Raw genomic sequence first — 27,647 nt, 5'->3', positions numbered from 1 at the left:
ACACTGAGGAATCTCCTAAATGTTTAAATATGATATGCATTAATTTAAAAACACATTCTAAAGATGCTACTGAACAATGACAGCAGATGAAAAAAAAAGTTTTTTCCTGTAATGTTTTTATTTCAATATCAGCCTGTTACGTAGCCATGTTCATGCACATGGTGCACACACAGGTCATCCATGATTAGTTAAGAGTAAGTGAAAAATAAGGGTTTGCAAAATTAATAATTTGGTTTCATGGATGAATTAGAAATATTTTTTTTTTCCACTCAGACTGTATCGAAGTGTACTCATGAATTTCAAGCATGAATGCATGAGCATGAACTTAGCATTATCTGTAGATTAAAATTTTATGCATCTTCTCTGTATTGAACAGAGAACTTGCTGAAAAAACAGTTTTCTAAATACATTTCTAAAATTCTTAAATTATAATACCTTTATTTATACAGCATCTTTAAAAACAGAGTTTACGAAGTGCTTTGACAGACAAAGTAAAAGAGCACAAGAGCACGATACCAAGGAAGCAAAATAACAACAGAGGGCCAAACAGGAGTAAACTAAGACTGAAGAAAAACAAGACACAAGCAAAGACACTAAAACATAGAAAAACAATAAAACACAGTAAAAGAAATAAGAACAGTAAAACTAGAAAAACATGACTACTAATAAGTTAAAATGAAGAGGACAGAGATTACAGAGACATGACATGATGTTGTAAAGTCAACAAATTATAAAGAAGCTGTGTAAAAATGTTTACAACATGTTATACTGCAATATTGGATTATATTTTATTCTTTTATTTAATTTTCCCTATAAATATATTTTTAAAAATAGTTCTTACGCCAATTTACACAAACCAGTTACACCACCTGACACTGTTTTTTTTTGTTTTTTTTGTTTTTTTTGAAGAAACTGAGACTGAAAATCAAGTATGACAGTTAACAAGATCAACTAAACTTTGTTTAATTTCCATTATTTCAGTTTAGGAAAAACATCTGACAGCAAGAACCTTTCACCTTCTTTTGGCAAGGTCACAGGCCCTTGCAGCAGGATTAGTGTTCACTTGTGCATGAAGTAGAAGAAATTTAATGACTTTCAAGTATCATTTCCTGTCACAATGTCTTCTTGCACAATATTAGCAATGAATGATGGTTACACCACTTGACTTTTGGAAGTTAACGTGACTCACACGATTCCCCAGATTAATTATGATATTAAGAATAATAGTGTTCTTTTGCTTTTATTTAAAATTAAGTAGTACTAATGTAAGATTTTGCCAAACTAGTTTTTTTGGTGTATATATTCTGCTTTAATTTCTAATTTAATTTTTTAGCCATGTGGCAATTCTAAAATTGTGGTTGCAGCACAATATTTTTCTCTGTAAAGAAATCTATGTACTATAAAAACATTGTGAGCTGCATCAGCTACACTTCAGAACCCTGTTTAGTGTTTACACAGTCTGAACCAGGGAGGGAACATACCGGCTCCCTGCCATGTGTACTAATCTCAGGAAGGGGATGTGTGTATGTTTCCTACCAACAATGCTCTGCTCAGTAAGGCCATTGTTGAAAATGCGTCTGGGAAACGGAGGACAGGAGCAGGACAGACCTTGAAAAACCGGGGGAAGCATGAAGGAAAGACTGCTGAGAAGCTGAATGAGAGGTTGACTGTTAACTTTCATATCCCGTCAGTGTTTTTAAGAGCGCAGTTCAGGTTTCTATGACGGGGAGGGACCTAGTTGCTTCTGGGTCCGGCGTGTGCTGCAGGCTGCTGCCGGCACCGCAATGAGCTTCACTGAGAAGGTCACTGATCACAATTTTTAAGGGATTTTATGGCTGTTTTCTTGCTTGAGGATGAGTTTGACAATACAGTTGAGAATGTGGTACTTGGCTGCTCCAGAATTTGGTTACTGTAAGTAAATATTTTCTCTTCTTATTCCAGTCACGAAGGTCTTGGATTGAGGAAACCTTCTTCAAGAGGGAGTGTGTGAAATTTATTCCTTCCTCTCGAGACCTACACAGGTAAACTGGAATCTGATTGCACTGATGAGCTTCCAAAGAGCTGTAAAATACACGTTTTTATGATTCTCAGAAGAAATACAGGATGATTTGTTTAGTTAGTGCACAGCATGATATTAACAGCAGTGGTTGGAAAAAAACATTTTTCTGAGAGCAAAACTATTTGGCACTCAGCCCTTATTTCCAGGAATAGAGACCATGTAGATTCTTTGATAATGTGTAATTTCCTGTTTCTTGCAGATGTATTCCAGTATGTCAAGTGTGTCAAAGCTTGATAAGGTAAAATTCTGACATCTGTGTTTATATGTGTCTTTTTACCACCTTCAAACCCTCAACATTTCCTCTCTTACACCCCGCCCGCTGATTCCAGTGACGCGGTTGTGTCATCACTGCGTAGATTTTTGTGTAATTGTTTCCATCCCTTTTTTATCTCTCCCTTTTTGTTTCTCTTATGTGTTGCTAGTTCTAATGTCACTGCCTTTTTTGAACTTGTTAAAAGGGATCATTCATATTTTCTGAAGTGAGGTTGAATGAAACCTATCAGTTTATTACCTACAGAAGGCGGTCAGCTCACCCCCTGTTTGAGGAAGCAACAGGAATACAGTTGTAGGAAGCTAAGCATTATACTGTTGTGTTGTTGTATTCTAGCCTACACTTAAACTGAGATGAACTAGATTTTTCACGTTGCTGAAATACTTTTTGCTGCTAACCCTGTCCACAGCAATACATTGTTAATCTTCCTACACTGGTACTTCTGCTGCTTCTCTAAATTAGGGATATGTCAATTGTTATCTTCTGTAGGTAATACACTGACTATGGATAAGTACCTCAACCAACAGCCCAACTTCAAATAATCCAAAACATGCCTCTAATCTTTCATAAACTGGGCCAAGGTATTTTATGTTGTTGCAATCCTATATATAAATATAAAAACATTGGGTAGAATTTTGGGGTATTTATAGTGTAGGAGTTGTGTGAATGAGAGATGTGTGTGGATTTTGTAGAACCAAGGACAAAAGGAGGTGAAGAGGAAGGGAGGGAGACAGGAAAAGGGGAGGAATTGTAGCAGTTTGTCTTAATTAAGTCAGGAGGAAGCCTATCAGGTGTCCATGAATAATGCCCACCAACACGACCATGATTTTGGGGTGCTTTACAAACAATACCTTCTTTTTTAGTTCAAAACTGTGAACTATGAATGATGTGAACTATGTTTCTGTGTAAACCCAAAAATCTGCACCTGCTATCCTCAGTTACATAATGTTTCCTTTGGCCAGATGTTGTTGTGGCCGCCTGATGGGGGAGCACTCTTGGCAAGAGTCCCCTCCCCCCATATCCCTCTATCCTGGTCCTGGACAGGATGTGGAGGAGGACTGGTCCATAGAGCTCCACACCAAAACCAGTCCCACTAATGCATATGGGACCGTAGACTTTCAGGACACTGCCACACGTGTGTGCCGAGCCAAGGTCAGTGAGTCTGCCACCTGAACAGAATATGTGTTTGTAGGTAAAAGAAAAAATGGTTGTTTGCTCAATAAGCATCACAAATTTTGATAACTCCCATTTTATGCAAGGTGTTGCTCAAAAAAATGAGGATAAATGCTTGTCCAAGACTGAACAAGACAGTTTGACTTTTGATGTTTATATAAACAGACTTTGGTTTGCTATGATGTAAGATAATATCTACTTAAACAGTAGTCACACTAGCAATACCTGAGAAAAGCACAAGAAGCCTCTCAGTCACCAAAAGTTCAATGTGTTTCTTGTCTAGTATGTTCGTGTGGCTGTGGACTCGAAGCCAGAGGCGTTGCTCCAACTGATGCTGAGGGAGTGGCAGATGGAGAGACCCAAGCTACTACTGACTGTCCAGGGAGGCTCAGAAAACTTCACCCTGCCACCTAAAGTCAAGCAGGCCTTCAGCAAAGGGTTAATTACTGCTGCCCGCAGCGCAGAGGCGTGGATACTCACTGATGGCATCAATACAGGTGGGGGAAGTTAACCAAAAGCAGATTCCATGGCATCTTCTCATTAAATGTTCTTTTTCTATGACCGGTCACTGCACCAAATTCTGTTCTCAAATTTAACACTTTAAAGTTTCTTTGCTTTGATGTCAGTGTAGACTCTAGAGATCTAGAGATCTTGAGCTAGTCAGATTGCCAGCATGGCAGTTTAAAACAGAGAGAAGCTTACAAAAGTGCACAGGAAGAACAATTCAGTGAGAAACTATGAATAAGGGGAATTGTAATTTTTATATTTGGCACATTCATTAAAAATATCCTTGTGATATCATGCACAGGTGGTTGGTTAGTGAGAGAGGGTGAAATGAGTGGTTGGTAAACAATGTTAGCTCCTGTTATTTAACAGCATCATTGTACGCAGAGCAATGCAACAGCATGATAGGCTGTAAACTTTAGAGACCAAGGCTAAAAATGGAGGACGCACATTTTCAGTTTTTCTGACTTTGTGAAAATCTGATGTTTTCACCTCACAGATGGCAAGGAAATGTGTTAAAACATGAGTCTTATTGGTAAAACATACTCGAGGAATTTAATGTGGTGCACTGAATTATAAAAGAATTAATCATTGAATATTTCTGTCTGATTGAACTGAAAAAAAAAATCTTACTTGGTGAAAGCCTGAGTTCATTTGTAATGACTCAGTCTATTCATTCTCGGTATCTGTGGGTCCGATCTTTGGTGTGTAGCTTTGTGCTATGGCCACTTGTTTGCAGCTGGTCAAAGAACAATTTGATTATTACGCAAGATGGTGAATGATGCCCTTCTTAAGTGAGCTGAATTCTTTATTTATACTGTTGAATTGTGTATTTGCAGTGCTTTCAGCTGCTCTTTACATTCTCTCTAGGTGTGTCTAAGTATGTGGGCGAGGCAGTGAAAACATTCGGGGGCCACAACCTGAGGAAGAGAAACACAGTGGGCATTACGCCATGGGGTGTCATTGACAACAACACAGACCTTATAGGCAGAGATGTGAGTACTACAACCTCACAGAGATTACAACAGTTTGACACTGCATATGTACAAATATTTCTAACAAATCCCAGTGTGTTGTTTTACTATGATTGACTCGTGGCTGGTGTGTCTTTGACTCCTCGTGGTTCAGGTGTTCAGGCCATACCAGCCACTGGGGAACCCTCTGAGCAAGAGGGCTTGTCTTAATGGTTTCCACTCCCACTTTCTGTTGGTGGATGATGGGACGATGGGAAAACATGGCTGCCAACAAGGCCTCAGAAAGAAACTGGAGAAACACATCCAACTACAGAAGATACACCCTCGTGAGTCTGTGTGTTTTTGTGTGTTTTTGTGCAGTATATATAGGAAGTGACAAAAGCAGAGGGGTTTGAATTGATTAATGTTAATGTCCCTCTCTCCTCCCTTGTTTATAGGTTTGAACCAAGGAGTGCCAGTGGTGTGTGTGGTGGTGGAGGGAGGCCCTGCCATTGTGTCCACAGTGTTGGATTATGTTAGCAGTGTGCCCCCTGTGCCAGTGTTTGTGTTTGAGGGATCAGGCAGGGCTGCTGACCTGCTTGCCTTCTTGCACAAGCAAACGGCTGTTGACAGGTATGTAGGCTTACCTTAAAGGGTGACTTTGTTTGTTTCAACCTGGACCATATTTTTCCATGTTTTTGTGTCTGAGTGACCAATGGGGAGAACATGGTTTGTAATTGGTCCAGTACTGAGCAAGACTGCTGCAGTCATCAGCTGCAAAACAGGCTGCAGTGTAATCCCTATGGGTAATTGTACACTGTCAAAGTACGCCCATTAAAATGCGTACTGACAAGCTCAGATTGTTATATTAAGTCTGACAGTATTATGGGAAGGATCCCTACAGAGAAACCTTTTTGTGAAAGAGTAAGATGCTTTTTGCTTGAAAAGACATTTTCTCACTTTCGTCAAAGACATCAGACTCCATTTACAGAGACAGTAGTTTTATAATTTTATCACAGAAACAAAATAAAATGCACCAAAACTGTCTTGGTTTCTCTTTCTGCTGCTCCAACAATCACCAACTCTGATTTGGTCAAAATAAATCCTTTTTTCTTCATCCAAGTGGATTTGAAAATATCCAGAGAGGAGCGACTGGGAGAGGTCAGAAAAGCAGAATGGAAAAGCAGAGTGAATATATATTTTCACATCTAACGTGGTGAATTAAGGGTTTATTTTTGGCAGCGTTTGGCAAGCTTGAATGAAGTGTGTTTTATCATGGTAAAAGTAGTTTCTGTAAATGGAGTCTGGTGGATTTGCCGAGAGCATTTAAACAGCTGTTTTAGCTGAATCAGCAGGGGGAGATGTGTAAAAACAGCTGTTTATAGTTTACAACTCTCTCTCTCTCATTAGCTGCTCCTTCCCTCTGCTTGTTTCCCTTCTGTTTGTGTATTGTACACAATGGGGGGAAATGAAATTAGTGCTGAAGGTTCTATTTAGAACTAGAAAAACCAAACATATTCTGTTGATGGATCTCCTCCACTCTGTTACAATACTATGGACAGTGACACACCCACAGAAATGCCCCTAATTTGGCTCAGTGATGCGGGCAATGCAGGAAGTTCCACCACTTTCTTAGTTAGGACATATAGTCAGTTCACAAGTAGAATGATCCATTTAAAACTTAAATCAGGCAAAGAGGATTTTTTGCGGTGTCAGACGTCTTTGAGGCAACCTACAGGTACAGCAGACAGACAGGCAGGGAGAGCAAACACTCTCTGACTGCTGTGTAATATTCTCAAGTTCAAATTGAGGAAACTCTTCATAAAATCAGTCTAACATTTGATCATGTGGTTGGTTATAGGTGACAAATGTATGTCAACTTGCCACAGTGCCGTGGTTAGTGTATCAGAGGTTAAATTACCTGAAATGAGTCTCAATATAAACCTGTGTCTTGATGCATCTGCTTGTCTTAGGTATGCTCTGGTAATAAAACCAGCAGCTTTAGGTCTCAGAATTTAGCCAATTATTTCACCGTTTCGCAGCATAAAATCCCCCTTGCTTCACTGCAGGATTTACAGTAATCATCACATAACATTAGATAAATAAGGTCCAAGTTAGAAAAAAGTAAAACCAAAACCAAAAGTAAAACCAAACTACATGTTTTGACTGTGTTGTTATATGGCAAGTAGCAACTGTTAAATCAGCAGATATGTCACAAATCTAACTTATATTTTGTAGGCAGTTAGATGCTGACATTAAAGAGGACTTCCTTGTCAGGATAGGACAAGTTTTTGCAGTAGAGAGAGCAGAAGCTGCTCAGCTCTACAATCTCCTCCTGCAGTGTATGGATCACAGACAGTCTGTAAGTAAAACACTATTTGAGAATGTGTATGTTGTGATTCAACACATGGACTAATCACACTATCTCAATATGTCTTTGAACAACAGATCACCATCTTTGACTCTGAGCCAGAGGATCAAATGGCCCCTGATGCGGCCATTTTGACAACTGCTCTCAAGGGTACTTATTTTTCTCCTCTTGGTTATGACAGTAAACATTTTTCACTGCAGACATTTTGACATGTCATAGCAGGAAAATAAAATGCTAATAAATGATCATACCAATGATCGCTACATTCTTTTTAGGTTTAGCAGTCCAGGCTCGTTATTGTGTGGGCTGACTCACCGACACAACTTGAATGAAACAACAATCATGAATGTTAGAGCTGAGTTTTTCTTGCCATGACAACTCAAAATTTCAGCCATGAAAAAGGAGTGAGTTTAGGATCACAGCAATTCAAGTTCTGTTGTATGTTTTTGTTTCTGTGTGATGACCAGGCACCAAGGCCAGTCCTGCAGAGCAGCTGAGTATGACTCTGGCCTGGGACAGGGCGGACATTGCACAGAAAGATGTCCTGGTGTACGGACAGCATTGGCAGGTTAGACTGAATGAACCACTCCTGGAAAATGTAGTGTAATTACTGCATCTGATATTATTGCATACAAGGAATATTTTGCATACTCAAAATCTTCAAGATTGTGTGCTTTTAATTTTAATTGTGTGCTGTATTTAGGTAGGTTCCTTGGAGCAGGCCATGCTGGATGCTCTGGTGATGGACCGGGTCAGTTTTGTCAAACTGCTGATTGATAACGGCATGACTATGAGCCGTTTCCTCACTGTGGATCGCCTCGAGGAGCTCTATAACATGGTAATTATAATATATTTATTATCCACTTATAATGTTTATGATTGATCCATCTCCTTCACAATTTCTTATTGACTTATCTCATGGGCAAGTTTAGAAATGCAGCTTGTTATTAATAGGGGTGAGAACTGATAAGATTGTATTTATACCAGTACCATTATTGATTTTGCATATTTGCCCGATTCTTTATCAGTGGCCTTATTGATTCCTGAGCTGGCTGCACCAACAGTCTGTGATCGCCATTTAGGTTTTATTAGTGAAACAAAAAATCAACTAATCCTACCTGCATTGTGCTAATGTCATTATAGCACGATATTTACCCCTGGTAACGGATGTGCTGCTCACTTTGGAAGCAATGGCATTTGGGTGTAGAGTGTCAAATACATGGCATTCCTGGAATTAAAGCATGTGTTGCGTACTCTAGCATATTGCTGCTGTTTTGACCCTTACCTGAAATGAGAGACATTACAACCTAGCATGATGGATTTGAGGTCAGAAGCATAAAGGGCTGTGTATAGTTAAAAAAAAGTCTGAAGGAAATACCAATACCAGAACCCTTAAAGTGATACCAGCACCAATAGAGTTTGATCTGACCAGGGCCTTATGATGTTCCCTTTGGCCCCATTAAACCAAATAATATTTTTTTTCTTGACTTGGGTGTTCTTGATTCCCATAGCTAATATTTAGGGATGCAACAATAAATCAAATATCATGAGCTCACAATAAAAAAATAGTCTCAATTCTGTACAGATTGCGTCAGTATAAACTGCAATATTACATGGTAAATTATTGTATTTTATTGTTATCATTTCATTTTATAAAAGGGCTGCTATTGACTGCTGCATTGCTCTTTTGCTTGCAGTTGTCCACACATAATTCAAGCATTCATTGCGAAGGATAATTCATGCCAATTTTTTGCACATGTTTGGGTCATAGCTGGATACTTTTATTTTATTTGACGAAAGAATGAAAGCACTTTAGAAGCACAAAAAGGAATAATGATTTTATGCAAACTAAAAATCCTGTACACATCAGATTTATTATTTGATTAAGGACATTTCAGGTTCATTCATTCATTCAGGTTGTCATTTTTCTTTGTTTTTTAATGTTACGATAAATATAATGGACTGTTTGTCATGGGATTATCATTATGAGTTTTTGGTATTGTTACATCCTTACTAATTCTTGATTATTATCTCTATTATTATTTCTGTCCTTGTGCTGCTGCAACACCTGAATTCCTCCTCTGGTGAACAATAAATGCTTATATTATCTTACCTTTAAATAGATTTGAGAAATATCTTTCTTTTTAGAAAAGGCTTTCAGCCTGCAGTATTTTTTTGTCTTGTTGTATCATCTCCTCTTTTGTTTCCCCTTGGCTCACACTTTGCTACACAAACAGGAGAAATTCAGTTCTTTTGTCTGTGACTCTTGAAGCACAAATTCCAAAACAGTCGCTTTGATTGAAATCACAATAATGCACTGTAAGTGTTTTGCACCAGTTATCTCTCGGCTTCCTGGTCAGTCACATTCAGGGTATTTTTTCCCAGTTGTTGTCTTAGGATGCTTTTGAGATCACAATACTCTTTATCATCAGTGCACTCACACTTGGCTTTCTCCACACTGCATTTATCTTTTGTGTATTAAAACCTGTTTACTTATTCATAACTCTGGGATAATAAGTCCCCATAAGAAACAAACTAAGGGTCCCAGAGCTGCTACTGTGTATGCAATATCCAACTGTGTTAAAAAGTAGTAGATTCTGTTTTTGCTCTGATTTGTTTGTTGTTATTTTCTGTTTACTTGTCTATTCTCTCTCAATGATAATACAAAATTTCTTCCACAGCCACAGGGACAGACAGACTGTTTCCTCCACCACCTCGCCGAAGATGTGAAACAGGTGAGTAGTGAAGATGAGAAAGTCTATAATAATATGAATATTAATTTCCACTAAAGACAACACTTTAGTCAGACATTATTGGTGTTTGCACAAGTTACAGGACATTGATGGTACTTAAAGATACTGAATATTCTTTTTAAAGATGTAGTGCACAATTTTTTGAGCTGTAAATTAAATTATAGTACTGTAATGTGGTGTTCATATTGATGTTTCTTAACAAATTTATAAAAAATGTGATTTCATGGGTTGAAAATGGCTCAACATGACACCTACCGTTTTATATCATCCTGAAACTTGCTGTAATAGAATCAGCTGTTTAGGACTACTCTATTTCATAAAATGTATATTTAAAAAGAAATATTACGCCCTCTAATCACAGCTGGGTGGTCCACTGTCCCCAGGTTTTGGTTCTCATTGTAACATATAGTATTGCCAAAAAATATGAAAATTATACCTTAAATTTCCCAGGTTTCCCAGGATAATGTACTTGTTTTCTCAGAATAGAAAATGCCTCATGTCCAGGAAAGATATTAAAACTGTGTGTAGACTTCTCTTCCCATAGGTTACCGTCTTACTCTCATTGACATGGGTCTGGTGATCGAGTACCTCATAGGAGGAGCGTACCGCAGTACCTATACACGGAAACATTTCAGAGCTGCTTACACCCGCCTGCAGGACAAAGTGAGCATCTCTTTTTAATCCATTGTGTTTGATGAATATCCAAGAAAATGCTTTGACTTGGTTATTTTGTCATGTTTATTAACCGTAATTATGTTTGACCTGTCTTACAAATAATGCTCTCTCTAGGAGGCTAGACGGGACAGCTCCACGTCTTTGTCGAAACAGAGACGGGGATTAATACCAAACTTTGGCAGAAACAGGAGTCTGCAGGACCTGCCTTTCTTTAGAACTGCTCAGCCGTACAAACCCAAGGTTGGTTTATTCTCCTTTTTTCCAATAGATTTTATGTGATTATTATATCTGTGTGTGTGTGTGTGTGTGTGTGTGTGTGTGTGTGTATGCATATAAAAGTTAGTCAGTTCTGGGTAATCTGGATCAGTTATTCTGTGTTGTTTGATATTTTGACAAATTGGGTAGTCCTGTATAGTTCAACTGTTACCAGTTGAAACCTTTCACAGATGGTTCTAGAAATAACTCTTAATGTTGGACTCCAGGCAAAGGTTTCTGAAAGGGTTCCAAGCATCTTTATTTCTAAGTGTGTATAGCTCCTTTTTTTTCACTTTTTCTTTTTTTCTTGTGGCATTCCTCCATCTTTATTTCCTCCTCCTTGTCGGTTCTTTTGTCCACACCTCTAATTTTCCATCAAGGATGAAGATGTGACGCCCAGTAACAGCGGAGAGGTCACACTGAGCTCTGGCCTCAGTGACGGTCCGCTGCTTGTTCACTTCAACTTCAATGACCTGTTTGTGTGGGCCGTGCTTCAACAGCGCCAGCAGATGGCACTGTTCCTATGGCAACATGGTGAGGAGGCGCTGGCACGTGCCACAGTGGCCTGTAAACTTTACCGCTCCATGGCCTTTGAGGCACGGCAGAGCAGTCTGGATGACAACATCGCAGAGCGATTCAAGATGTATTCACTGTGAGTGTACAGATGGAGACACATGCTCTAAATTATGACCTAGTCTGGTGTATGTCTGTGTCTTAAAAGATCTTTTAATCAGTTTGGTGTCACTGGTGGGTTTTTATTTTATATGTTTTGTTATCTGTTTTTTAATTATCGTGAACTTTATGCGGATGATTTCATGTGTGTCCCGTCTCTGTGTCTCAGTGAGTTTGGTCAGCTGGCGGTGGATGTGTTAGACTGTGCGTTTCGTCAGAATGAGCAGATGGCCATGAAGCTGTTGACTTCAGAGATGGAGGCATGGAGCCACTTCACCTGCCTGCAGATGGCTGTCTCCTCGTGTCACAGGCCATTCGTCTCACACTCCTGCACTCAGACCCTCCTCACAGATCTCTGGACTGGTCCCCTCAACATGAGAAAAAACTCCTTTTTGAAGGTAACCATCGTGAAAACTGCGAGAGTTAAACCGGATAAATGTTTTTTGAGCACTCCTAGCGTCCCTTTCATATTACAATGAGTCATTTGATTCAATGTTAATTAAAGATACATTGCTTAAAGGGATAGTTTGGATTTTTTGAAGTGGGGTTGTATGAGGTACTCATCCATATTCAGTGTAGATGGCAGCTGGCACGCCCCCAGTTTGGAGAAGCAACAGAAGTTCCGGTGTAGGAAGGAAGCCAGTGGACAGGGTCAGCAGCAAAATGGATTTTAGCCATCTAAAAGAATCAATATCAGTTTAACTGTATGCTATTTTTAGAGTACTTTCACTACTTGACCTTGCTGTCAGACAGCCTTTTCCCACAGGAAACTTCAAATCTCAACTAACCTTTTCGACAATGAAGTTGCACAATAACACAAACAAACAAATGGTTGAGGCAGCGGTAGACCAGCGACTCTTATGTTCTGTGAGTTCACCTTACTGATCTTGTCAGTGGAGTCTAGAGCAATATTTGGTCTATATGTTGGCAGTCACCTGTCAAAAAAGGCTGACAGCAATGTAAAGTGGTGAAAATATTGTAAATATAGCATGCACTTAAATTAATATTGATTTTATGATTTTTGGTTAGGTTTGATTTTACTGTATTGAGTGGATATAAATGTTAAAAATAATGCACAATCATTTTTAGTTCAGATTTTTTGAGAGCCAAAAAACACATTATTTTGTTGTATGAGTTATATTATTGTTCTCACCAGCTGCCCACCTGCAGTTTCCTGTGCCCGTACCTCAGAATTTATGTAGATATATTTTCTTTACAATGCTACACAATATTTTTGTTGATCACGCAGTGTGTTCCTGCAGGTACTCAACCCAGAACAAGACTGTACCTGCTGCTTCTCCAAACTAGGGGAGTGTTTTTTTTTCTGGATGATTGTACTTCTATGCTTACAAGCCACACTTGTTATTTCTTTGTTTCAGATTATTCTGAGCCTTCTTCTGCCCCCTGCCATCCTGCTTCTGGAGTTTAAAAGCAGAGCTGAAATGTGCCATGTACCACAATCCCATGAGGCAATGCTGTTTGGACTTGACTCTGTGAAGTCAACACCAACCCAAGAGGGAACAGATCACACGGTAAAGTGCCAGTAGTGCATTAATCCAGTATTATTTCTAAACTGGAACTAGTTACAGTAATAGCCATACCATACTTCTCTTGTCTTGCTCTACTCTTTCTCTCACAGGGCAGTCAGGATGCAGAGCGAGGCCTCTCTTTCCGTGACACATGTCTTGGTACTGTGTCGGAAACTGTTTCCTCTGTGACTGTGCATTGTCTGTCCTGGATCAAAAGACTCTATGAATTCTACACAGCGCCTGTTGTCAAGTTCTGGTTTCATACAGTAGGTGGTGTGCATGTTGCTTTTCTGAGAGTATCTGCTTGTCTTCAATGCAGCCTTTGTGGTATTTAATGTACACTGTTGTGCAAAAGTCACTAAGGGATTTCACTGTTTTTGAAGGAAATACACATTTGATTTAAATGGAAATAATATAAAATTGTTCAGAAATACAGTCTAGACATTACTAATGTTTCAAATGACAATTATTGCTGGAAAAGAATGCTTTTCAGCAACTATAACTCCTGTGTTCCAATGGCATATTCTGTGTAGATCTGCAATGATTAATCAGTTAATTGATTATTGGTTTCAGTCATGTTTTAAGAAAAAAAGTCAAAAATTCTCTGATTTCAGCTTCTTAAATGTGAATATTTTTTGGTTTCTTTAGTCCTCTGTGATAGCAAGCTGAGGTTGGGTTGTTAGTAAAACAAGACATTGTGGACATCTGCTTAGGCTTTGAGAAACTCTGATTGACATTTGTCAGAGTTTTCAGAGTGACTCCAAACTTTTGAAGGTCAGTGTATATTTTTCTAATTGTTCCATGTCCCCCTTCCCTTTCCTTGTCTCTGTTCCACTTCAGATGTCCTTCTTGGCCTTTCTGATGTTATTTTCTTATGTCATCCTGGTGAAGATGGAGGATCAACCCAGTGTTCAGGAGTGGCTGGTCATAGCGTACATCCTGTCCACTGCAGTGGAGAAAACCAGAGAGGTGAGCGAGCCAGTAGAGAGCCATGTTCTTTTATTTATGTCTCTTCCCTCCTTTGTACATCTGTAATTATTTTGCTATTTGTGTGCATCAGTGTTTGCATTTGTGAAACATTTTCCACAGATAGCATCACTAAAAAAGTGTGATATATTGAAGACACAGTAAAAGTAAGGGGTAGTAGGGGTGTCACAATTCTCCAAATACAAGATTTTTTATTTTGCTCTAATGGTTATGCCGTTATTGAAATTGAAAGTTCATTTCGATCAATTTTCGATTTAACATTTAAATTGTAATATCACTATTAGGTATTAATGTCTGAGCCAAGGAAGCTGAGCCAGAAGCTGAAGATCTGGTTTGCAGAGTACTGGAACATATCAGATTTCATTGCTATCCTCCTCTTCTTGGCTGGACTGGCAATGCGTTGGAGTGCTGATCCTTACCGGACGGCAGCACGCATCTGTTACTGTCTTGACATCATCTTCTGGTTCGTCAGGGTGATGGATCTGCTGGCTGTCAATCAGCATGCTGGACCTTACCTCACCATGATCACTAAGATGGTGGGTAGACACTGTATGCTACTTGTTGGAGAGGAAGAAAGCAGCAGTGTTTCTGTAGTCACACCTCTTTCCTTGCTCTCTGTGTGTCTGCTTAGACGAGCAACATGTTCTTCATCGTTGTGATGATGGCCATAGTTCTGCTGAGTTTTGGGGTGTCCAGGAAGGCCATCCTGTCTCCAGAGGAGGAGCCGTCCTGGAGCCTGGCACGAGACATAGTCTTCCAGCCCTACTGGATGATCTATGGAGAGGTCTATGCAGGGGAGATAGATGGTTAGTGGTTCAATGGAAAACACTACATACTTATTAAATAGTGTTGATTTAAAGTGGCAGACATTAACATTGATGACTTTGGTGTAGCCTTCAGTTTGAGGATAATGGAGGTACTTTTTGTAGTACTTTTTGTAGAGTGCTACTAAGTCATCTTGATACTTGTCTTTTGCCATGTGTTTTGCTTGGGTCCTAGACTTTTGACTCTGTTTAGCTCCTACTGTTAATGAAGGTGTTGATGACCACTTATGGTTTAACAATAATGATTACCTGCTTGCCTGGAGCAAGTAAAATTCCGAACTCACTTGACCAACAGGTAAAAAAAGAATCAAAGTTCTAAACTATTTTGATAATTGATTAATTATGAAATTAATTTTTCATGCAAAATGGCAGAAAATGCTGTCTACAGCCACTCAAATATAAAGATGCCCTGCTTTTTCCTGGCTTGTCCCTGTAGGCGAACTCTTTTTGGGTCCTTTAGAACCTTTTTTATAAACGTTCCATATGGAATCCTTTTAGAAAGTTCTACCTAGAACTCAGCATAAAGGGTTGTACTAAGAACCAACAAGAACCCACTCTACCAGTGGGTCCCACCAGTAATCTTTTTTTAAATTCAAAGGGCTATATCTAGAACACACTCAGAGAGTTCTACCAAGAACCTATTTATATCCCATGGGTTTTATCTAGAACACATTCGGGGGTTCTATTGAGAAACTTTTTACATTCCAGTGGTTTTTATCTAGAACCCCCTCAGGAGGTTCTACCAAGAACCTCTTCATATTCCATGGGTTTTTATCTAGAACCCACCCAAGAGGTTCCACCAAGGGCCCTTTTATATTAAGATTCAAAAAAGGTTCTTAAGACAACCCTTAGTCTTATAAAAAATGATTGATAAACCCTTATCCCAAAGAAGGGTTCTCCAGAAATGTTTCTGGGTAAATAAAACCATTTGTAATTCTGAAAAAAAACAAAACATTAATATTCAACCCTGCCATTAGTGTAAAGTCTGTGTGTGTGTGTGTGTGTGTGTGTGTGTGTGTGCATGTATGTGTGTGTGTGTGTGTGTGTGTGTGTCTTAACAGTATGTGAAGATGGCGATCCATGTCCTCCTGCTTCCTTCATCACACCCTTCCTCCAGGCTGTCTATATGTTCTTCCAGTATATCATCATGGTCAACATTCTCATTGCATTTTTTAAGTAAGCATGTTTATCAAAAAATCAAATCTGTTTTTTACTGTACAGAACTGCAATAACGAGCACTTTTATTTAAAATGAATGCTGTCTTCTTAATAACAGCAACATCTACTTTGACATGGCATCAACGTCCAACAAGCTGTGGAAGTACAACCGTTATCGCTACATAATGACCTATCAGGAAAGACCGTGGCTGCCTCCGCCACTGATCTTCCTCAGTCACATGACCCTCACTCTGAGAGCCATCCACAAGAGATGTAGTGGAGATGATGAGCGGGAGGAGAGAGCCACTGGACTTAGTAAGCACTGCACTGTGTGTGTGTGTGGATGGAAGACTAACCAGCAATTATCTACACACGGCATTGTAATAAACTTTCTTCTCTCGTCTTCATCAGAGCTTCTCCTGGGCCACGAGGATCGTAAGAAGCTCCATGAGTTTGAGGAGGAGTGCGTAGAGGCCCACTTTCTTGAGAAGAGTGATGATCTCAACAGCAGTCAGATCAACAGGATCAGAGCCACAGCTGAGAGGTTGGATTGTTATTCTAATTGATTTGTATGAACCAGGATATAACCCCTAAAAGGCCTCTGTATCCTGGGAGATACAGTAATTTGACAGGCTCAGGGAGGAGGGACATTAATTCTGTGCCATTTTCATCATAAGAAACACTGAAAAGGGATGGGTCAGTTACTCAGGTCATGTGACTTCAAAACAACATTCAAAAATATACTCATCATTTGTACCAAAAATCCAAAATGGCAGCATATGTTGATAGTGGCCATGATGTAAGTGTTCATGTTTATTATATTTTTGTTCTAGGATTTTTTAAGGATGATTTTATATGTTCGCGTTGAAAAATATTGTGAAACATTTTCACAGCTTTGATGATCAGGCACTGAATGTCTGTACTGTGGAGGATACATTGTCCAGATGATGGTATAAAACAGGGACAGTCACTCACAGATGTACTTATGTTTAGGCCTATACTTTGAAATATTTATTACTCTTTATTTTACTCTTATTGATTAATTCATTAGTTTATGCTTATTTTTGCGCTGACACTTCTTCCTGTTTCCTCAGCTTCCATTTCCATAAAGATGCTTCTAGGATTGAGGGTGATAGTGTAAAAACTGAAATAAGATGTTTTGTTTATAAATGTTAATAGCTAGATGTTTATTCAAAGATTAGATTTGTTTCTAGCATCCAAAACATGTTTGAATATGTATTGTAGCTACTTAAGAAGCAAATTAATTATATTAATTATATTATATAATTAAAAAATCAATGTAACTTCAATAGTCAATGTAACTTTGCCTTGGAAAATGGAAACACAGGCTCATTTAATCTGATTTCAAGACTAATTTAACTAACCAGGCATTAAGAATAACTATAGAGAAAGAGTCTAATCTATAGGGTTCTCTCCGCTGGTCTTATTTGCTTATGTAGGTCATTTAGAGGCATCAGTAATAAATTGAAAGCATTTCATAACCAGTTAAAAACTCTTGTTGTAGCTTAAAAAAGGAAAATGTTAAATTTATAACCTTAATGGGTAATATATATCAATAATCATCATCAATAATCATCATCATCATCAATAATTATTAAGGTTTGTTGTTCTGGCCTAAATACAATAGAGCAATTAATTAATTTTCCAAAATATTTCTATGTGCTTGTCCATTTAAGCATGGATATTTTGTGCTGCTTCTTAATTTGTGTTATCTGGAGAGGATGACCCTCCAGCTCTTGTGTGTTCCTGCTGCACCACGGCCTCTTCCCTCTCAGGCAAAATCACAATTAGTAGCTACTGACTGGACGCTGATGTCAATGTTGTAGACACTTCAGAGTTAATGCTTACATAAACAGTGAACATGGATAGAAACATGAAGTACTTGGGGCTCTAAATGATGTAACTGAGAAAAATGTCTTAAAAACGAAACATATGCGCTCTGCTTTTCCAAGTTGCTTTTGGTGTAGTGTAGTGGTTAAGGTTTCTATTGCAAGGAGGAGGTCAAACATCTGTGTCTGATCCCAAAACTAAAATATTCTTCCCACTATAACACTCACAATGACTTCTTCTGTCATCGTATTGCTTCCCTACTGTACCTATCGTATGAGTCAAATAGATAATTAGGTATTTAAAGGGTTGTATATTAGCAAAAAATTTGGTGATATGATGTGCATCACAATACAGAGGTTATGATTCAGTACACTGCAATATACTGCAATACTCTGAGCCAGGTGATATGTTGCTATTTTTAAAATACAATTTCAAGTGAAATGCAAAGCAAATTCACATGCACGCATGAGTTGTTTTTTTTTACGCTGCAATTGTCTTTTCAATTGTCTTCACATTTTGGTAAATCGATATAAATTTCATTTACGATTGCTAAAGAGGAGGGCACAGCAGCATGACTTAAAAGAACATGAGTCAAATCTCAAACAGTGAAAAACAATGTAGAGAACAGGATGGAAATATGACATTTCTGTTTGTTTTGTGTATTAATGTGAGGAATTCTACATCATCTGTGTGAAGCCATCTTGGATGTATTATAGAGCCGTGGGAGCGATGAGGAGAAACAGCAGATCAGTCATGTGACTTGTGTTCACTGCATTATTGAGAAAAAGTATTACGCACATTAACAGGCACAAAAACTTTATTGAGAAACTGAGGAAATTATTAAGTTTTTCCATCAACCTTTTCTAATGCAATACTTCAAAATATTCATAAAAATACATTGATGGAAACATGTTGTGACATTGGTATGAGCTTAATTGTGTTTACTCTTTCTGTCAGCTGTACAATTATGGTAAGAGCAGTAAACATTTAAAAGGGGAAAAAAACATGTTTGAATAATGTTTTTTTTAAATATAATTTTGTTCCACTAGAGCAGAGGAGATGTGCCTGATGGTCGGGGAGGTCTCAGAGAAGGTCAACTTCATCCAGGACAGCCTGTCAGAGTTGGACTGTCAGCTGGGTCAACTCCAGGACCTGTCGGCCTTGGCTGTGGACACCCTCACTCTGCTCTCTGCTTCTGACAGTCTCCATCAGGAGGAGGCACGCCTGGCTCAGTGTCGACCCATCACAGCGTCCCGGCACATCCTGCCCCACAGCTGGACCCTCCCGCACAGAGGTGGAGCAGATTGTGACGTACTTAATGCGCGGCGAGTGACAGGCAAGTCATGTAAAAGTACCCCGCCTTCTTTGCTGAAGGTGGCGAGTAGACTGGCGTCACAGGAGTGCCATGTCGGAGCCAGGGGGAGCAAGGGAGGAAGACAAGGACACACTGAGGAGGGAAAAGAGGTACTTAGTGTTTTCTGTTAATGCTGTCATCTTATGCTGTTGTAGGAAGCAAACCTGACCTCACCCTCTGAGAGGAGTTCAGCAAAAACATAAAACAGATACTACACTCTGTCATAAACTACCGACACATATTATAGATTGTTTTTTTAATTTAATAATATTTGAGCAGCATTTTAAATCACTTCCAGAATAACTGAGCAATACAGAAAACAGAAAAATCTTAAGTGTCATTTACTTTGTTTAAAATTCTAATTCTTAACACACTTTTTTCTTATTATATTCTTTATGAGATTTGCAATGAAGTTTGTGGTCCATTGTGACCCCCAAATTACCGAAAACCATATTTTTTTTAAATTTTATTCCAATTCAAGGATATATAACAATAAAACTATCATATAATAACTAATGACTCCTACAGATAAAAAATATTTTAACACGCATTTTTTCCTCCAGTCTGCTACTCTTCACCATCCCAGTGAGAACTGGCTGGGAGTTTCTCGACCTGCGTCCCGACAGACACCCTGTGAGTCCTGTGGACCGTCCCGCTGTGGTTCTCCTCTTTCTTCCAGAGGCGTGGAGTCACCACATCATAAACTCTGGACTTGTGATCTATACCTGTATCCCAATCAGAAGGAAACTTCCATGGACGAGGAGGAAGAGGGAGAAGAAGAGGGGGAAGAACAAGAAGAGGACGAGCAAGATGAGGAAAGGACACAAGAAAGGCCGTCTCATGTAGACAGAGCTTCTAGCAATGCTGTCCTTCTGTCTGACCCTCGAGACGTCTCTGAAGGTTTGGGAAATCCTGACTTTTCTCAAGATGATAGCCAACCAAGTTCTCGGTCCAGACCGTTCAGCCAATGGGGAAGACCTGTGAGACCCCCCAGGTGGGCGTATCTGTCCAGAGACCGACCCTACGCCCACTGCAGGTCTCTGTCCTCCAGTGTGGAGAATATGGCTTTCTCTGAGGGACCTCTCAGTCCAATGAGAGGATCATTTCCTTCTCTTAATGAACCAATGAACAGAGAGAGTTTCAGGGACGACACATCGCTACGATGCAGCAGTAACAAAGGTATTGTTGTAGTTTGTAATGCCGGGATTAGAAAATGTCATTATTTATCATGAATGGTAAATAATCACAATCTCAATGGATGGTTTACAGCAGTGGTTCTCAACCTTTTTTAGGCCAGCACCCCCTATACATTATCCAGTCTCTTACTGTCCCCTATCAAATAAAATGTAGGTTTATTGTCTTCCCTGAATATTTATGTTGATTATTATGCGGTGTTATATCAGTTTAAAATATCTGTTTATATATATCAGTTAAAATTTTTTTATTTGAATGCCAGGTAACAGATTTGATTTAAGTGAATAGAAATTATATTTCTGAGTTTTAAACAATTGAAACATTTAGAAAATTGACATTCAAACTTTAATTAGGTCTCATTATTAGTCACAAACAGCAGCAAATCAGAAATGTCAACCAAGAAGCATTCTTATTTAACAAAAACAGCCTATCAAGGAAAACTCTGAGGCGACTAGAAAAATACGGGATTTGTAGGCCATCATATAATCGGAACAGTTACTTTATGACAACAAGGCTACTCAAATAGAAGTAAAATTTAGTCATCAAAACAGCTACTCGAATGAGAGTATAAAAGTTTTTATTGAATAAATGACTTGGGAAGCAATTAACTTATGAAAAAAACAGAAAATGTGCCACACTACTGTCTTTTTGGCCCACTTGATGGTGCTCTGTGGTTCACCAACATTCATTTTATCCATGTCTGTCCCTGCTTTTAACAGAAAAAAACAAATCATTTACAAAATTGAAAAAGTCCTTGTGTACATTGTCTCATTTTGTGTTATCATGCACAGTTTCAAACAGATCATGTGTGTTCTGTTTCTGCAGAGTGGTCCAAGTCCTCTGACTTCACTCAAGTAGACTGCAGAGGCAAAAGCCAGAACAGGAAGACAGTGAAGATACAAGAGAGCAGTCCAGATACTGTAATGTGACACAAGAGATTTACTTTATTCCTGACTAAAATTGGAACCCTTTGTTTTATATTCTGTGACTCTTCGTCTGAACTTCTTTCTTGCTTTTATTTCTTTTGGAAAACAGGGAATCGTACAGTCCCACATGTCTGACGCCTGCTGGAGAAGGTGCCGCAGATTCAGAGGAGAACCTACATGTTGGTCGGCTTCAACCAGCCTCAGTCAGCTCAGTAAGGAGCTACAGTCCTATTTAAATGACGTACACATTTGTAATTAGTAATACTGTAAGAATTCAGTACCTGATTAAATTGAAGCTGAATGCACAGTGACCTAATAAAATGTGCGATTAGAATAGATTTGAATATTGAAAATATCAACATTGTTTCAGATTTTGAACCGATTGATTTGTTGCAGAAACAAGTGTTTTCCTATCAGGTAAGTCTGTGCCGAACTGTGGACATATACTGTTGTCATTGTGGAAACAGAAATATAGAAATATTGAGGAAATATAAGATGTATTGAGTATATAACATAAGTGAGATTGGTCTCATCATCTTTGCATTGGCTTTCAGGACGTGTGGAGCCCCACTCATTCGGCATGGAACAGCTGGGCCAGATCCATGAGCCGCAGGTCTTCCTAAGTCAGCCTTTTTTGGCCTGACGTTATATCCACAAATTTCAAAACACCTAAAGATTGTAACAATTAGTTTCAAATGTTCTTCTTTATGTCTCTGCTGCAGTTTGCAGAGTGGGATTGCCACAGAAGGTATTTATGAACACATACATTGTCTCTAAAATTTGTTTATATAGCTTTTTCATTTATTCACTATCGTAAGATTCACTGTATTTAATTTTTTCTGTGTTTATCTTACTGCAGCAAAGAGCTCGTCATTCCAGTCCACTGACGATTTGTACCCACACTATTCAGGTATTAAGATATTATGCAGAAAATTATATATATCATATACATATATATATATATATATATGTGTGTGTGTGTGTGTGTGTGTATATGTTAAAAAGCATTTTCTACCCAGAATCATCTATTGTGCATCTGTTTTTCTGGGAATTTATATCATCATTATTATCATGGAAGCCCTGAGAGGCGAGTGAGGGGAATAAAGCCAGATCTAAAATGTTTTCTCTCCTGACATATGAACAGGTGAAAAACATTTTGCTAAGCTAATTTTTGTTACTCAATATACTTTTTCTGTGAAAATAGGCATATGCTTTGTGTTTAGAGTAATTTAAAGAGAAATTAAAATTCACCTGGAAGAAAACATGAATGTTTTTATTCTGGCAAAACCTTTTTTTCACCTGTTTGTAAAGTTGTAATATACAACATCTAGCCTATGTAGATGTCAGCAAACTATTTGCTATGTAAAGATACACTGGAGTGAAGGTGTCCTGAGAATGAAGTCACATTCCCTCAGTGTGTGATGGAATCTGAATTTCAGTGTTCTGGCCACATCAGCATTTTAGTGCATCCCTCTCTGTCTTCCTTGTGCCCGTTGCACACATCTTCATTTTTGAATGCCTACGAGTTTATTTCTGTCATAGGTGTTTCAGGAATAAAGCCGAAAGAATAACAGATTATATGAGAAAAGAAGTCAGGTTGGAGAGAAAAACACTGGAGAAAAAAACAGATCAAACTTAGAAAATGGATCAGATTTTATCCTCACTTGTCTTTCAGGGCTTTGTTATACTTGTATTTTGGCTCCTGTGTAGTTTTCACCGTGTTGTGTTTGTGTGTTAACAGCTATGGAGAGAAACAACCTGATGCGACTGGCTCAAACCATTCCCTTCACACCTGTTTCCATTCTGGGTAACTTTTATGTTTGGTGTCACAATCAGTTTATTTCTTGTTTTTTACCATCTTGAATTTCTTTCCATGCACTCCAGCTACTTTTATTCTCTGCAGGAGGTGAAGAGGTGAGCATCTACTCTCTGGAGGAGATACGCTCTGATGCTGACCCTGAATCCAGCACAGTCTCCTCCTGGTCGTCACGTGGCCTCTCTGCCATGGTGCAGCCCCTCGCCAGTGAAGAGGGCTCTCTGGATGGGGGTCTCCGGCGGGGCTGCAGGGTGCTGTGTACCTGGGCAGAACAGGACGTGCTCAGACCTGGTCTGGTGTACGTGGTCAAAGCCTTCAGGCCGGAGGTGGTTCGGGCCTGGCAGAGGTACTTCCATGGTAGCACGGCACTGCAGCTTTGTTTAAGGGTAAGTACAAAGGTGTCAGAAGTACACATGTTCTTTACTCAAGTAGAAGTACAGATGGTTGTGTCAAAAAAAAAGACTCTGGCAAAAGCAAAATTACTGATTCAGTCTCTTTACTCAAGTAAAAGTGAGGTATAGTATAAAAGGACATTTTTCCCAGCTGTTTCAAAGTAAAACTAACTAAACCTCACATTTTCTCCAAGGTCACGTTTCCCCCTCTGTCTCTTTCATCTTATGTCTTTTTTGTCTTACATGTTTTATGTAGTTTTTCATCTTGATACATCTTTAACGTTAATTTTCATCTTTTTACATCTTTTATGTAGTTTTTTTTGTCTTGTTTTGACTTTTTCATTGTTCTTCCAACTTTTTTCATCATTTTCGTCTTCTGTCTTTTGTGCCTTCTTTAGTCATGCTGCATCTTTCATGTTGTTTTTTTGTCTTTTTATATTTTACGTTTTATTAATTTTACGTTGTTTTCATCTTCTTACGTCTTTTATGGACTTTTTTGTCTTGTCATGTCTTTTAAATTATCATCTTGCTTCAACTTTTTCACCGTTTTTTGACTTTTGTGTTGTTTTTCATTATTTCTCTTTCGTCTTTTATGTTTTTTTTTGTTTTCTGTCTTTTTACATGATTTTTTTCGTCGTATGTCTTTCATGTTGTTTTTTGTCTTACGTCTCATTGATCTCATATGTCTTTTACACTGTTTTTCGTCTTTCTTGTCGTTTTTGTGTTGTTACGTCTGTTGTGTGTGTTATGGACTGATAACTACACCAAGGAATAATCTTTTCTGTGTTGTTATTGTTATTTGGACTGAAATGTGTTTTAATGTTGGGAAGGCACGCACAATAATGCAAAATAAAAAATAATTAATAATTCTGCTCAAATGCATTAAACTTAACTAAAGTAATGAGCCTGTTTTGAAAATGTATAGGGTAGAAAGTACAGATATGTGTGTTAAAATGTGGGGAGTAAAAGTAAAATGTTGACAAATACTATGTGAGTACAGTAACAAAGTAGTTGTATTTTGTTATTTCCTACCTGTGGATATCTAAAAAGCAAAGTGCTCATAGGCAGGGATCACTGAATATTTGTTGAAGACATTCAAATAACAACATGGCCAGATATCATAATTTTAGATCCTTCCTGTAGCTTTATGATCAACCTGTATTTGACATCCCTGAAGGAGATCCAGCAGCAGAGAGCAGCCCAGAAGATGATGAAGGTTTTCAACCAGGTCAAACCAGATGATATGCATCACTCACCAAGGTGTGTGTGTGTGTTTTCTTTTGAATATGCATCTGTGTGTGTCTGTTCATGCACTAATTGTCTTTTCACTCCGTCAGGTTTCTAGATGTGTCGCTGGTCCTCTGGCATTCAAACGGCCAGTGGCTGACCATTGAGAGGAACATGTCCGGTGACTTCAGGAAGTACAACAACAACACAGGAGAAGAGATCGCCCCCTGCTGCTCACTGGAAGAACTCCTTCTAGCGTTCTCCCACTGGACGTATGAGTACTCATGCAAAGAGCTTCTGGTGCTTGATATACAAGGTAGATTCTTTCACTGTGTGTGTATGAGGCATGCTTGTGTATTTTGTTTTTCTTTTTTTTTAAAAAAAATCTCTTTTTATTGAAATACAAATCCACATATCCATCAACAATTTTAAACAATAAAGATGTTCCAAAAATAGAAGAATAAAAGAATACACAATAAAATTACTAATTTCAAGATGCCGTACATGTACATCACCACACTTATATATACACACACCTTTATATTGAAACCTTTCACATTTCAAAACCTACAGCAAAAACCAAGGGGTTCTCAGATTTGTGCATTGGATTAAAAAAAGAGAAATAAAGTCTGGCTAAACTGGTGATATTCAATCCCAGTTTCCCAAATTGTATTAAATATATCCAGTTCTAATCTGGAAGAGAAAGTCAGCTTTTCCATCAGACATAGATTATTTTACATCAACACAGTCCTCAACATTACATTCCTAAAAATAAAAACATTTTGTATGAAACCACTCACAGATGGTTCTACATGTAACCCTTTATGTTGGGTTCTAGGCTGGGCTCCAGGTCAAACCTTTATAAAAGGTTTTATGAGGAACAAAAAAAGGGTTCTCCTATGGGGACAAGCTGAAGAACCCTTTTTTGTTTTACTTAGCACCTTTATTTTTTGAGAGTGTAGGTACTTCTGTCTTCCACCATATTTAGTGACAGTTTTTTTTTACTTGCAATTGACATTATACTGAATATATATTTGTCTCCCTATCTGTTTATTTATTTGTTTATTACATTGTGTTATTTTCTTGACAGGTGTAGGAGAAGAGCTGACTGATCCTACAGTCGTTATGGCAGATGATCAGAGGTACAATAACAGCGAGGATATCAATGACTTCTGGGTTCATTAATCTTTCTCCTCTGAATTTACCGCTTCACATGATCTCAAACATGAAGCAGATAAAACCTTTTGTCTGACTCTGTTACAGTGGCAGCAGAAGTGAAATGCTTTTTGGTCCTGATAACCTCGGAGCTGCTGCCATCAACGGTTTCCTGCAGAAACACTCTTGTGGCACCTGCTGCCGCAGACTGGGCCTCGCAGGTCAGAAATGTTCAGCATTGATGTGTGTGTGAGAGAGAGAGAATGCGTGCTTGTTATCATTGTTAAAACACTTGAAGAATACATTTTTTTGTCTAAACCAATATGCTATTTGCATTCCTTTGTGTATACAATTTTCAAGATTTTTTTATTGTCGTTAATGTGTTTTATCGTTGTGCACGTGTGTATATGCATGCATTCGTATGTCACCTCAGTGTCGTCACTCAGGAGGCCAACGTTGGCTCTGAGATAAATCCCCAACAACTTCAAATGAAGACAACACACACCAACAGCCAGCTAATTAAGCCGCGAGTGTTCGTTTATTTCTATAACAACAGTAGTGTTTGAGGCATGGGGGTGGGCCCTGCTTTGTGCGTTGTGCTCCGCGGCCTTTGATTACGTATTAATCATGTCTTTGTGCTGGCGATGTGCTGCTGAGACATTAGCTTTGATTAGCTATTAATTAACGTCTCTGGGTAGGCACGATACCGGCATCTAGAGGATAACTGCTCGGAAAGAAACTGTGCTCAAAAACAAACAAGCCCGGCAAACAAACACACAAACACAAACATTCAGACACAGTTGTTTTGATATTTCAAAGGTGCGTTGTGTTTCCTCTTCCTCTTCTTGTGTCCTCTCCAAGATTTCTCCAACAAATCAAACCAAATTATTCATGCCGGATGCGTGGACTTCCTCCCAGGCCTGTCAGTATTCTCTTTCTTGTGGTAATGACTGCGTTATTGGAACGACATGTCGCTAACTGATGTTTCTGTTGTTTCAGATTTAAGGAAGTGTCTGGACAGCTGTGAGAACAGCAGCGAGGCAGAGCCGACGGCGGAGAAAGAAGAACAAGAGCACGATGAAACCGAGGTTTAACCTTTGACTCAGGAACTAGAAAAAAACACACACGCACTTTTACCAAAACAGACATGTCTGCCTAAACATACATACTCACAAAATTCTGACAAAATATTGTCTTGGCGTCCTGTGTGAGTCAGCCCTGATTCCTCTGCAGTGAGAACAGGAAGGGAAAAGAGGGATGTGTTATCATTAGAAACTAAAGATTTAATAACTGAAATTTGTACAGTGGTTGTTAAAATATAGGTTCAATATATTAACCAAATACTGAGGTATTTTATTCTGTTTTGGCAGATTATTCTTATAAAAAAGGGTTATATCATTAAGCTGTTTTTAATAACGTAAAACAGTAACAACATGCTGATTTTTCAAGACTTCACAGAAGTCTAAACTACGTGTTTTTGTACTTTATCTATAAATATTTGGATATTGAGACTATTACAATTAAATTAAAAACACTCACCAAGAATAAA

The 27,647-nt window shown here is 38.6% G+C and overlaps 1 protein-coding gene across 1 annotated transcript; it reads left to right on the top strand.

Moving 5' to 3' along the window:
* The first annotated feature begins 1,562 nt into the window (after positions 1–1,562).
* Positions 1,563–27,647, top strand: trpm6 (transient receptor potential cation channel, subfamily M, member 6). The gene is made up of 40 exons (XM_084728935.1): positions 1,563–1,802; positions 1,942–2,021; positions 2,259–2,297; positions 3,293–3,482; positions 3,787–4,000; positions 4,878–5,002; positions 5,136–5,307; positions 5,419–5,593; positions 7,199–7,322; positions 7,409–7,481; positions 7,799–7,899; positions 8,035–8,169; positions 10,013–10,066; positions 10,613–10,747; positions 10,874–10,999; positions 11,395–11,666; positions 11,856–12,084; positions 13,066–13,218; positions 13,326–13,481; positions 14,056–14,184; positions 14,487–14,738; positions 14,834–15,008; positions 16,088–16,202; positions 16,302–16,498; positions 16,595–16,727; positions 19,084–19,498; positions 19,952–20,567; positions 21,408–21,502; positions 21,618–21,720; positions 21,879–21,925; positions 22,063–22,127; positions 22,231–22,256; positions 22,368–22,418; positions 23,250–23,315; positions 23,412–23,710; positions 24,894–24,976; positions 25,054–25,259; positions 26,034–26,085; positions 26,207–26,319; positions 27,098–27,647. Exons 1-40 carry the CDS (start codon positions 1,785–1,787, stop codon positions 27,190–27,192), a joined length of 5,904 nt encoding a protein of 1,967 aa, XP_084585061.1. The 5' UTR covers positions 1,563–1,784; the 3' UTR covers positions 27,193–27,647.

This window comes from Lutjanus erythropterus, chromosome 10 (assembly GCF_056507025.1).
Source record: "Lutjanus erythropterus isolate fLutEry1 chromosome 10, fLutEry1.hap2, whole genome shotgun sequence".
Lineage (NCBI taxonomy): Eukaryota > Metazoa > Chordata > Actinopteri > Lutjaniformes > Lutjanidae > Lutjanus > Lutjanus erythropterus.
The sequence above is the reverse complement of the archived record's forward strand: the minus strand, read 5'-3'. Positions and strand labels throughout refer to the sequence as shown.

Excerpts from the sequence above, each read along its gene's own strand:
- trpm6 (XM_084728935.1), top strand. Across the intron at positions 5,594-7,198 it reads AAGCAAACGGCTGTTGACAG|GCAGTTAGATGCTGACATTA; the intron begins GTATGTAGGCTT and ends TATATTTTGTAG. Across the intron at positions 25,260-26,033 it reads TCTGGTGCTTGATATACAAG|GTGTAGGAGAAGAGCTGACT; the intron begins GTAGATTCTTTC and ends TTTTCTTGACAG.